The sequence below is a fragment of the Leptonotus elevatus genome, chromosome 14 (assembly GCF_054856555.1).
Source record: "Leptonotus elevatus isolate MCC_2025b chromosome 14, RoL_Lele_1.0, whole genome shotgun sequence".
Taxonomy (NCBI): domain Eukaryota; kingdom Metazoa; phylum Chordata; class Actinopteri; order Syngnathiformes; family Syngnathidae; genus Leptonotus; species Leptonotus elevatus.
In genome coordinates this window covers 7700494-7713218 of record NC_141252.1, presented here as the reverse complement: position 1 = coordinate 7713218, position 12725 = coordinate 7700494, and the positions used below count along the sequence as shown (strand labels likewise).

General features: G+C 41.2%; 1 protein-coding gene across 2 annotated transcripts in view; it reads right to left on the bottom strand.

The window, feature by feature from the left end:
• rcan3 (regulator of calcineurin 3) overlaps positions 1 to 12725 on the bottom strand; it is a 39521-nt gene that overhangs the window by 18052 nt on the left and 8744 nt on the right. Inside the window, exon 1 of one of the 2 annotated variants that reach the window (XM_086094784.1) lies at positions 7047 to 7324. The exons of the other annotated variant lie outside the window; for it this stretch is intronic. Within the exon in view, the coding sequence (XP_085950910.1) occupies positions 7047 to 7133 (87 nt within the window). The 5' untranslated portion in view covers positions 7134 to 7324. Of the gene's footprint in view, positions 1 to 7046; positions 7325 to 12725 lie in introns of those variants that run through there. 2 annotated transcript variants of the gene reach the window in all.

The following is a 12725-nucleotide window of genomic DNA, read 5'->3' as shown; positions in this document are numbered from 1 at the left end:
TGTGGTTGCTACCTATACAAAAGCATTCATCTTTCCCTCGACGCTCAAAAAGAAATAACTCACAAAATTGGCACAGCCATGTTTTTTGTTGGTCATCGATACTAATTGGGTTTCTATTCAAAGTGGAATGCTCCAAAATTGGTATAATTTTAGGTACAATATCTCAAAGTCAAACAAAAGTTCCAGTTCAAAACTTCGTCCGAAAGACATTAGCAAATTATAGCTATAAAGTTATGCATTGTCTTCGATATTACGGAGAGTATACGAACGCTTCCGGTAAGCCATTGGAAGATGAGTTTGAAATAATATAAAACTGATTTTGGTTTTTGGTTGCTTTAAACTGATAATGTGCAAGCATAAAAAATATACAGTGGTGTGAATTACAGGCATTTTTTTTTCACCACAAATATCGGAGGCTAACTGAAAATTTAACTTGCCATGCTCGTTTGATTCTAATATCTTCACTTTATAGTCACTTTGTCATTGTGAATGCTTGTAACCAGACCCCCCGCCAAGGACATCGTCCTTTGTCTTACGGGCGCAAGCGCTAACCTTCGGCCGACACCTGAGCCGCGGCACGTCTCTAAGGTTTCAGGCCAATGTGAGCCGCTCGGCTCGACCTGCACAGCCGCCCAGACCGCGGGAGCGGAGTCGCGGACACATCTGAGCCCGGGGCAGCCTAGCAGTTCTCTGGACCCCGACTCGTTCAACCCTGCCACGCGGGGCTCCGGTTTCCTAAAAGTTCAGAACATGATCCGATCGCACTCTTGGTCCATCTCGGGCCTCGACGAGCGGTCGCGGTGGAACCTGACGGCGGCGGTCACCTGTTGCTTCTGCATCATATTAACATTCTGACCTAATTCACGTTTTAATCAGCGGCCTGTCAGCGTCCTTTCACTAAGTCATATCAAAGGATGGCGGCTATTTGAGAGCAGCAATCAATGCCTGCTGACATTGACGGTGACTTTGCATTAACACATGTAACACCTCCGCTTGGGAACGGGCCTTTGAGGAAATATCCTTGATGGATGATTAAATAAAAAGTCTCATCGACTGTTACCATTTTGAAATAAAATACTTTGACGTAAGTAAGCAGGGGAGTTCCTTGCCGCATTGCTTATAGAAACACTAGAAATTCGAAAAAGGGCCCAAAATTCCCCAAAAAGTTTTTATGCTTGGAGGGGGGTTGATTTTGAAGCGTATCGAAAAAAGGAAAATGCAAATTCTGGCTATGGAAACAGGTTTTGCGAATAAACGCTGACAAGGCCGGATACACGTCGCATGTTTTGACCAGATATTACGTCACATGTTTGTTTGTAGTCACAAAGCAATAGCAAACGATAAAGTCAGGTATCTTTGGGGGGAGCGAAACAGAAATATTAATGGAATTAACTAAATAAACGAATATTAAATGCTACGGTTGATCAAGAATTACAAAAGCAAACTCAAACGATGTCATCGCACAGCGCAGTCCGCTTCCTGTTCTTTCTTCTTCTTCTTTTAAATTACTGGTGGATCACATCTCTATGGTGTATACCGCCCCCTACAGCGGCGGAGTCCCCCTCTCAATATTGGCAAAAGAAGAACAGATGGAAACGGGCATAAGTCGCATGTCTGTTTTGCGCATTTTCACAAAAGTCGTTTAAAAATGTTGAAATATTTGGACGGAAACCTGACTAATGTCGTCACGGCCTTCCTTGGCCTAGAACCAGGACGAAAGAAGTTCTGAGGAACGGTGTGATTGTCACCACACGACCTCGAAAATGAGCGCAATTGAAAAGTGACTACAGAGGGCGGAACCAGGCTATTTCAGGTTTTCAATTGTCATCCATATTGAAGATTTTAAATTGTCCTTAGGTGGGAATGTGTGTAATAAGCAATTCTCTTCCATTCCATTCCAGTGTTATCTCATTGTCTTTTTTTATTTTTATTAAATCATAGTGTAATCAGTTGCAGCACCTCAAATTTTACGGTGTGCGCCTACACGACGACAATACAATAATGCCTTTCCATTCCATTCTCACAGAAAAGATGACTGTTAAAGCTGCGGAACATTTACCAAATGGTCACAGCATCACAATGAAATGATGCAGCGCTTTGTTTTTGACATGGTCACAAATGAGAGGGGGTGACAACATATTTCAGTGGATCACAAAAGGCGGCGAAACAATGAGAGCAAAAACATGTCAGACGTCCTGCCGAACCATAAATAGCGCATTAGTCATCAAATTGTTTATTGCGACGGCAAAGCCGTGATATGTTTGACGCTTCTTCGTACAAAGACAGATTTGGACAAGTGGAAAGTGACACAGAGTGCTGGAAAGTTCTACTAACATTAACAGCATTCGTCCGTAAGCATGCTAATGTCACTGTGTCTCTATTTTTTTTTGGGTGTAACAGCTTGCAACGTATTCTCAATATTAATCATTTCGATTTAAATTACTCGATAACGGTGCCAACAGTGTCATAAAGTCGCCGCGATTGTTGCGTTGGATCTTGCTTAATCGAAAGGAACACATTTTTGTGACGGGGCAGCGGCAAGCAAGCACTTAACAAGAGAAGCAACCATTTGGCATGTGATTTAATGGCTTCAACAAATGGGAAGGGACGAATAAGAGGGCAGGCAATCCAATAAAAAAAAAAAGGAGTGGGGGAAACTTCTTCCAATCAAGTCCACGGAGGGCCTCACTACTGCTAGTATTGTATATGAAAAACATTTGACATCAAGCTAACGTTTATTATGAATTATGAGATTTTGTGGGCGTTTTAGGGGTGCACAGTATTTGACTCATCCAGAAATGTCAGTGCCTTATTTGATTGATATATTTAACCATTATATACCCAGGTAAGGTAATTGAGAGCATATAGGTATTCATAGAAAAAATGGGGGTAGTCAATCACTGGCAGTTTTGTGCTATTCATGTTAAGACGCAGTCCCCAGGGTTATAACTGTAACTTAAAAATTCACAAAACTCACATCTTGCTGGCACATTCTTTTTTGGAAATTCAGCCTCTGAAGCCAGTTTCCCTGAAGAATAATTAAAAAAAAAAAATGGTAGGCATTTCTATCATGAGTAGAACCCAAAAATAATTATAATCAATAAATCACTCCCACCCAAAAAAAAAGCTAGCTTTTTTTTTTAAAAGTGTGATTCCAAAAAAATGATGGCTTTCCTTTTGGTTTAAAGCAGCCAAGTTCAAGTTCAAGCCAAGTAGTCCCAGAAGAGTTTGCACGCTAGCTTCCAAATGTGAAATTCGTAAACCAAACAGTGGGTGACGTTAATTCGTGATGAATTTCGGTTGTTGCCATTGCATGTGGGCACAGCATGACAGCAAATTTGATGAATCGTTATCGGAGTATTTACTATACTGTGTACATTAACTCATTCCCTGCCATAAATTCATTAAAAATCACGATTAATCACAAATTTGATATCTGTTCTAAATGTACAATTAAAAAAATTCTAGGTTTTCATACTCGTGTAACAAAAGTCAATTTTTTTAAGTAATAGAAATAGTTCAAATTATTTTTTGACGTTTATAGCCGTCAATGGCAGTCAATGAGTTAATATATAATTGAATTGCAACTTGGAAAAATCTCAATCAAACCAAATCGTGAGGCTCAAACGCAGCCCTACAAAAGACCTTGACGATGTGTCCTGTGTTATATGCTGACGCCAGTACACTTTCCAGGTAATGATGGCCTCGTCACAAACAAACACGACAACGTGCGCTCAAACGAGCTCATTGACCCTCACGGCAGCAATGCGCCTTTTGTTTTTGCCCAGCATGGACACAATGATAAGTGGAATGAATGCATGGCACCGGTACGTCGATTCTGCCGTGATGCTCCGACCTACTTGTTCCGACTATAGCCTCACTGTTCGGCTCATTATTCATGTAACCAGCAGGGGACTTAGCCAAGAGCTTTCTGCTTTTCCTCCAACAAAAGGGTCCTTTGTAATCAAACTTGCATTTGTTTTCTCTCTTGATAGGGTTCGTTTTGTCAGGTCGGTAAATCAAACTCGGGTATGGTTCCAAACGAACTCTGGCACGGATCAGCCATTCTACCTTGGAGCCAATCTGACTAGTTGGAACCTAAATGGCGTATAAGGGATGCTCAGTTCTAGAGAATTTTGCCAAAGCTTGAATCCACACACTAATCATTCATCCTGTTTACATTATGCTGACCAATAAGAGAAGACGGCAATCACACATTCAAGTCAAGATTGTAAAATTCACTAACCCAAACTTAAAGGGGTGCTTGACCCACTGAGCCATTTTCAGCAGTAAAAATTGTTATTATTTTTCCACTTGCTGTCCACTTAAGGCGACATCACATGCGCTGAGGAAGTAGGTAACGACCAATCATGGCTCAGTTTGCTGACCAAAAACCAGAAAACTGGTGAGCCTTGATTGGTTGTTACCTACTTCCTCAGCACAGGTGATGTCATCGTCAGTGGACAGCAAGTGTAAAAATTTGTTTTTAAAAAGGTATTAATTGTACATGAAAAATAATAAAGTCATCAAATCCATTCTGGACAAAATATTAACTTTTTACTGCTGAAAATGGCTCAGTGAGTCAAGTATCCATTTAAATATAACAGAAAAACTAAGTATGTATTAAAAGTCCCTAAAAATAAATAAATAAAATTGCTTATTTAAGCACGGTTAGTACTGGTCAATCTTTGTCGAATATAAATAAAAAATATAAATACGGTAATCCACATCAGTCCATCCTTTGTTGCTTGAAAGTCTGCCTGGTTATTATTTCTTATCTTGTTAGATCAGGGACATCAGATATAAGCGTACATCTTGTTAGGGCATAACGTAAAAAAACCAGAAAAACAAGATCTGACTGACTGAATTTAATCTACCCTTACACTCTATCCTTCACCCTGCAGCAGAAAAAAAACCAGGATTAACCATGTTCTTTGTGCCGTTTCGAAAGTCAGCCCTTCTCCGTCGGCTTTTTTAATTGTGCACTGTTCCGTCTTTTCTTTCAGGGGTCAACAATGGCATAGGTTAACCGATAAGAGCTGTCCGACAGGAAGCTTTAGAAGAGGACGGCGCTTGAGCCCCCGAGCCTGTCGGGTGAGGATCGACTGGCCATTGAAAACACGAAAGTGATTCGACTCTGACTAAAGATGGAAACTTGAAAAAAAAAAAAAAAAACATCCACTTATAGATGAGAAACTGGATTTTGGATAAAGCTTTTAACTCTTGAAATTATTATTATTATTTCCGTGTATAAATGATGTTACGGAAATTCTGTAAATAACATTTTATGGTAACTTCGGATCCAGGAAAATTTTGACTTGAGTGTTGCACTGAAAAAGTTTCGGCCTGTGGATATTATTAAGAAATCCGACATCACCTAAAAGTCAGCTAAAAGATGCAGACGGAACTCTCATCTCAGGCTTGGATTAAAGATGCAGATTTCCCAACATGTCCAGGGAGTGTCAAATTTAACACTGTTACTTCATGTGACGGGTGAGATGGAGCTTATCCCGTGCTGACTTTGACTAAGAGATGACATGCACCTTGGATTGGTCGCCAGCCAATCAAAAGGCACAAATTACTATTCACAACCACATTCATACCTCTTCCATGAATCATATACAGTGTTCCCATGCGGTTCACTTTTCGCAGCCTCGCTGTTATGCAGATCTTTAATGCAATTTTGCATGAATTTTTTGACTAATGTACCTATTTTATAACATTTATGAAGATTTGAACATTGAGAAATTGAGTCAAATGTGAGAAAATTTAAATGCCTCGATAGTGAGAAAAATGTATAAACTATGTGGTGAGGGGTTTTAGATAGAGCCTTACTGCGGGTATTTTTTGGAACCTTAAAATGAGGGAACACTGGTACATGTTTTTGGAATGAGGGAGGAAGAAAACAGACACAAGCACAGGGAAAACATGTAAACTACAAAAAGCAACTATGGAGCTTAGATTCGAACCCAGAACCTCAGAGCTCTGAGGCAAGCCCGACAAACCACCATGAATGTTCTTCATGTAAAAAAAAAAAGTATTTCCTTTCCTGTTTAGAATTATTTCAATGAAGGTTAACTGTATTGTTTTTGAGTATGCACCAATACTGCATACTGTACTGTGAAAAAAAAATAATTGCCCAAAAAGTGTGAAAATACTTTTCTTTCTGATGCAGATGATGATTTGACAACGTGTCAAACTGCTGCAGTGTAGCGCCAACTACTGCCGAAAAGTACTCACTCGATGTAGGATTATTGATTTTTTTGCTTTAAGTATTGGTCACTGGTATCGGCAGCCTCCACGAGTACCCGATACCTTAAAAAAAGGCTGGTACTTGCCTCGTACATAGACACGCAGTCTAAACTGGGATCCAAATAAATATTTGTAAAGATAATGCTATTGATAATGAGTTGAGATCCACAATGACTTCTTCAATTAAAAAATATGTAAATGATTCTAAAGTTGTACAGTAGTATACAATGACGGACTGCATTGCATCACACCAAGAGCGGTTTCTAATATTTTGGTTACCTAACGACATGAGGCGGACAAAAGATTAGAAACACCTCTCAGTGTAACGCTGTGCTAACTATACAACCAGCAGAATAAATGCATCAAAATTATCATTATTTTCTTCATATAGATGGTGCAGGCGTACTTAATCTTGTGGCCGATTACTGTATTTGTAAAGGTGCACCTGCAATGCTGACAGGTTAAAAGGGGGAGTGACAATGCGCCTTCATCTGCTTCACTACCCCCCCCCCCACCCCCACCCACCTCATGTGTCCCGCATGGACCCCCCTCACTCAAATCATCCCATCGCTACCTTCCAAAGAGCACAGGTTGCGCATTCTCTCGACTGGCGCATCGTTAATCAGCGCCTCATTACCGCATTTAAAAAAAAACACTAACTGCACACACACACCTCCCTCCTTGCTTGCACGGCGTGCGCGCCGCGCGTAACATTGCACCCATTGATAAAATAACAATCCGACCGACGTCTGCGTTCCACGCACGCACGACGACGACAGCCCACAAAATCGTACCTGCATTTTGTGTGACGTAAACACCTCGACGTCTACCTCGCAGGCGATGATGGTGACCATCTCCAGTTTCATGTTTATCGATGGCATTTCGCTCGCGTGGCTGGGATTGGGCGAGAGAGAGAGAGAGAGAGATAGAGAGAAAAAAAGGGGGGAAAAAGTCGCTCGAGCTCTGAGCGCGCCGCGCGAGCTTGCAGTCAACTTAAAAGTCCACGAGATTGACTGAGAGTGTGTGAACGTGTGCTCGGTGGACGAGAGCTGCTGAGTGATGCTGCAGCACAGTCACAACTCCCCCCCTCCCTCCCCCACTCAGCGCCACATTGACGTCATCAGCATGCTCACGTTTACGCCACTAGTGAAGCGAGCCGCGCAAAGGGACACTGCAGACTCCAGTCACGGTCCGGTTTATTCCGCTTTCTTTCTTTACAAAAGTGGAAGTGGGGTTAGAAAGACTTTATGACGGGTGGGGGGGGGGGGGGGGGGCACATGTGCGTCAATGATCATTATTAACGCTTGCATTCCCACACACAAAAAAGCTTCCAGCCATTTAGCAATACTAGATCACCACAAGATGAACACCAGAAGATAGAAATAAATTAAAATGCCGTTTATCCACAATAGACAAAAAAAAAAAGAATAAAGAAATAAGAAGTAGTTTAAACACTGTATTATGACTATAATTGTGCAGCAAAATCCACCCATTTGTATCTATTTCTGGGGCGGCCATTTTGCCACTTGCTGTTGACTCAAAATTATATCACAGTTGCTCAGGGCTCATGCAACGACCAATCACGGCTCACCTGTTTTCTCAATTTGGTCATGTGACATTCGCAAGTTGAGCTGCCATTGCTCGTTACCTGAGCAACTACGATGTACATTTTCAGTTGACAGCAAGTGGCAAAATGGACAGCGTTTATGAACGTCTGATTGTCTTGACCATTTCATGAGCATATCTGGGAGGAAAAAATCCCACCCTACGGCACAGCACATCACAAGATAATTGCTCAGAATAATCTTTTAGACAAGGTATTTTCTGATTTTGACTAGAGATGAGCAAAAATTCTCAAATTAAACCAGTATGTGAGTATCTGGTATTTTAGGCATTGCCGCACCGTTGGTGAACTGCAATAACCATCCCTTATCAAATTAAACTCCTACATACCACTGAATGTAAAAATAATAATAATAATCAGAGAAAAAATGTATGCTCCTTTTTGTCATTCCATTCTGCTTCTTTTGGGGCTAACTGGAGCAATGACCCAAAAGATGGAGCAGAAAAACCATGTGGCGGCAGTTGACACCCACTTTTTAAAGCGCATTACCGCCACCTAGAGTACTGAAGTGGAACAGTATCTCAGAATTGAAGCAAAATTACATAAGTGTCAGCTGCTTGCTCTCAGGATTTACGCGCTCAAGAATGCATGGTTATGTTGTGGTTGTGCAGGTAATAAACACAACGAAACACAGCAATTGGATATGAAATATGAAAACTTGAAGAGCAACGTCGTTGACCGGGGATTAAGCGAGCCACAGCAGTGTCACTCACAAAGCAGCCGACGAGGCGCCTCTTTCCTTAATTACAAGGACACGCGGGTGAGACACTTTCCACTGCAGCTCAGCACCAGTCATTACAAAAATCCCACAGACGCTCCGTTGCATAATCACCAAGCATACCATGTCTTCTTTCCGTCACTCTCATCATCCCTATCGCTCGTTTCATAATAACTGCCGGGCCGTGAGGCAGCTAAGTCTCCAATAAGCCATTAATATAAAAGCTGCAGGTGCTGAGGCTATTTATGTCCGGGCAGACGGGACACGAGTCGACTGTGGGAGGACATTTGAGACATTCCTCCACCAAAAAAAAAAGAAAAAAAGGACAAATCCATACCATTTTGAACCAACTTCACTCATTAACAAACTCATTAAAAATAAGTCCTGTTGAGCCATCCATTTTCAATAGTGTTTGTCCTCATTAGGGCTGCGGGTGAGCAAGAGACCATCCTAGCTGACAATCGGAACTGGTCGCCAGTCAATCGAGAGCATACCGGATGAAGTCGTCCCTCACTAGATAGCGGTTCACTGCATCTCAGATTTTTTCTTATTGTACAGTTTAATTTGCTCGAAAATGCCAATTGTTCAAGTTGTTACCGCTGTTATATTTTTCCCACACAGTGGTCCCCAATATTTTCTGCACCACAGACAGAAATGTAACGTAATGAGCCGCCTCTTTGAAGTCAATTGCCTCCAATTAACATTTCCACCCCTCTCCTTCTCGGTGAGCAGTGGGGAGGGACGAGCGGTGTTGCATGGAGACTGAAAGAGCAAGACTGAAGAGACACTGTGCAAACATGCTCTATTCATTAATGTGCATTTTCCTCAAATAAAAATAATTATTAATAACAATAGTAATAATAGTGCCAGCAGGTGCTCGTTATCCCCAGGAACAACATGAGTAGCCCACGGGGCTGTTCTAAAAATAGCTCACCAGTGGGGGGGAGACTCGCTAAGAAGAATTTAAACATAAGAAGAATGTTAACATTTGTTCATGTATTTACACCTAACATAGTACACATTTCTCCTTTACCAAATATTTGATACTTTATTTAAAATTAAAATAGCTTGTGTTCAATGAAAGAAAAGTGCTTTGTATTTTCCCAAATATATTTAAAAAAAAAAGGTCATTTTAGAGCTGCAATGATACCGTGATATTTACCATCAGAATCTAATATCAGTCACAATTTGATCAATTAAAATTTTCCACAAAACTATACCAATGGTCAGTCCACACCTGTGTGCATTTTTTTTTTAAATAACTTATTGACCAAACTTAAGTGTTGACATTTTTTCACTCTTTTTGACGATGCAATGTTAGACAGAGGTCAGAGGTCTTCTGAAAAGTGATTATTTTGGAGGTACAATGATTCCGCCCGATGTCAGCGATGTAGGCAAACATCCATTCATGCATGGAAGTCCAACATGTGAACCACTACACGTTTATTGATGGTAGGGTATCATGTTAGGCTATTTACAATACTAACACAAAATGCCACAGTGGAAATGCATTGCAATGCAATTGCTTACTGATCCACACTGAACTGTACCTGAGTACATCCACCAATGGGACTCGAGTGGAACAACAAAACAGAATTGCAATTTACACCAAAAAAGGCTGCTTGACATGCAAGGCCAGATGCCTTCATGGTAACCACGTTATGGTCATGCAACTTGGAAAATTAAAACTCTTTAAAAACTCACACCCATTGGAAATTAAATGTATGTATAGCCCTGTTGAATCACAGCTTATTTTTCTGTCCCTCGAGGCGTACTCTTCACTAATGTGGGGAAATTATTGCACTCCAAGGTAACGCTTTGTGCCTTTTCCAGGGCCATAAAGGCACAGCAATGTTCCCAAACTGTAATAGTCAAGTGGCAAAGGGTGCAAAGCAGTTTGTCTTAAAAGCAGTCATCCACGGATGGAGACAATTAACAACGAAGGCAAAGTAAATGGTTTTCACAATCGAATCAATAACTTTATCCTGTTTGGATCCCGACAGACACAAAATAATGGCAATCGACTCAAAACACTCTTTATAAAGTCGTTTTTTGTTTGTTAGTTCCAGAATTGGTCAAAATTTGTCACAGTGCCAGTACAATGTTCCCCCACTTTCTGATGGTTCATTTTTGCGCCCCCTCTATAGCGCAGTTAAAAAAATAAAATAAAATAAAACATATTTAGCCGCTGTAATGACCTCACTTGTGCGAAAGGAGAGCAACAGTCACCAATGCATTTTCCATTCTCTTATTAAATTCTTGTCTTTGAGGGCCGCAATCCTGCACGTTCTAGATGTTTCCCTCCTTCAACACACCTGATTCAAATGATCGGGATCATTATCAGGCTGCTGCAGAGCTTGTTGATGAGCTGAATATCAGGTCTCAAATGCCCATCCTCGAGGGCCGAAGTCCTGCATGTTTGAGATATTTCCCTCGTCCAACACACCTGATTCAAATGATCAGCTCATCAGCAAGCTCTACATGAGCCCAATAACGATCCTGATCATTTGAATCAAGTATGTTTAAGTGATAAAAGTCCCCCCCCCCCCAAAAAAAAAAAAAAAACGTGGACATGTACACCTAAACGTCACGGGTGATCAAAATGCTGCGCCCTGATCTGTGTGTCAATGTCCATAAGTGGAATGGATTGCTATGGATGATGAAGCCCCCCCCCCCCTCAGTCAGGCTCTGCTCATTCACAATTCTCTCCGTTAAGATCTGTCAGTCAGCGAAGCGGCCTTCATGTGGAGAAAATTAAGCTATGACATTTTTTCAAGGTGAACATGGAGGGGGAAAAAAACACCGATACGCTGCATGATAGTGATATGATAGGGAGCGAAAGCAACAACAAAAAAAAGTCCTTGATGAAAAGAATGAAAGGGTAAAAATGTAGATATCGCTGCTGTCTACAACAAGTGAATAAAGCAGTCTCAAGGCTCGCTGATGAGAAATAATTAGTATTCTGAGGTGGAGCTCTGCAAAAATCAGGGCAGTGGATCATCACATGCATACGCATGCAACATGAGCGCAAGGTGAACGCGTATGGCCCCGAGCGAACGACAAACACAAAACTCTGTGATTTTCACGTGTGGATTCTGAACACTCAGCCCTGACAAAAATAGACGACTAACAGTGCACGTTACAGTCGAGTAACACGCCGCATCAAGTGCAGCGCAGACGTCAATGTCATGTCATTCGCAAGCCTGCCCGCATGTACACACACACACGCACACACACACACACACACGTAAACACAATCCCCCCTCAATGCCAAGCGGGCTGCCAAACCGGCTCCTGGTGCCAGCGCCAATGCAGCTGCTCTAATCTAGGCCAAGCTATTTATAAAGCGCGCAGCCACGTTCGGACGCAGGCAGCTGGGGGCGGATAACGGGACCGAGTGAAACATCCACATGGGTGAGAACGACAGACAAGGCATGAAAGGCGTGAGTCGCCGAGTGAAAATAGAAAAGAATACAAACAAAGAGGTCCTGGAAGGTGCAAGGCGTACCTGGAGACACAGGTCCTCAAAAGGCAGACTGAACTATACCTTGCACTCGTTATTAGATTCATTTGATGCACATTTGTAATTTTTTGTCATTTTTAGGGGGTGTAACAGTAGTCGTATTCTAACCTGTGGATTTATTATTTATTTCCAGATTTAAAGTGGAAGTCAACCTTAAACTTTTCTTGACAATATGTGACCTCACTCGTCTAAACATTACATTCTGATTAATATTGCGTTAGTGGAATATGAGTTAAGCAGCAAAATCCAGCCGTTTTTATCCATTTCGGGGGGAGGCCATTTTGCCACATGCTGTCGACTGAAGATGACATCAGAGTTGCTCAGGGCTCAGGCAACGACCAATCACAGCTCACCTGTTTTCTGTTTTTTTTTTTTTTTTTTTTCAGTGAAATGTCTTAATTTGGTAATTGTTCTTTAACCAAGCAAAAATATATTTCATCCAAAGAGAGTAGGATACTAAAATACTAAAATAGTAAATACATTTTACTTTATAAAATGAGTTTATTTCTTTACATTCTTTTTTTTAATATAATATTTTACTATATTTTGAAACAATGCATAGTTTTTAAATTAAGAATATTTAATAAAACATGTTGGGTTTTTGGAGG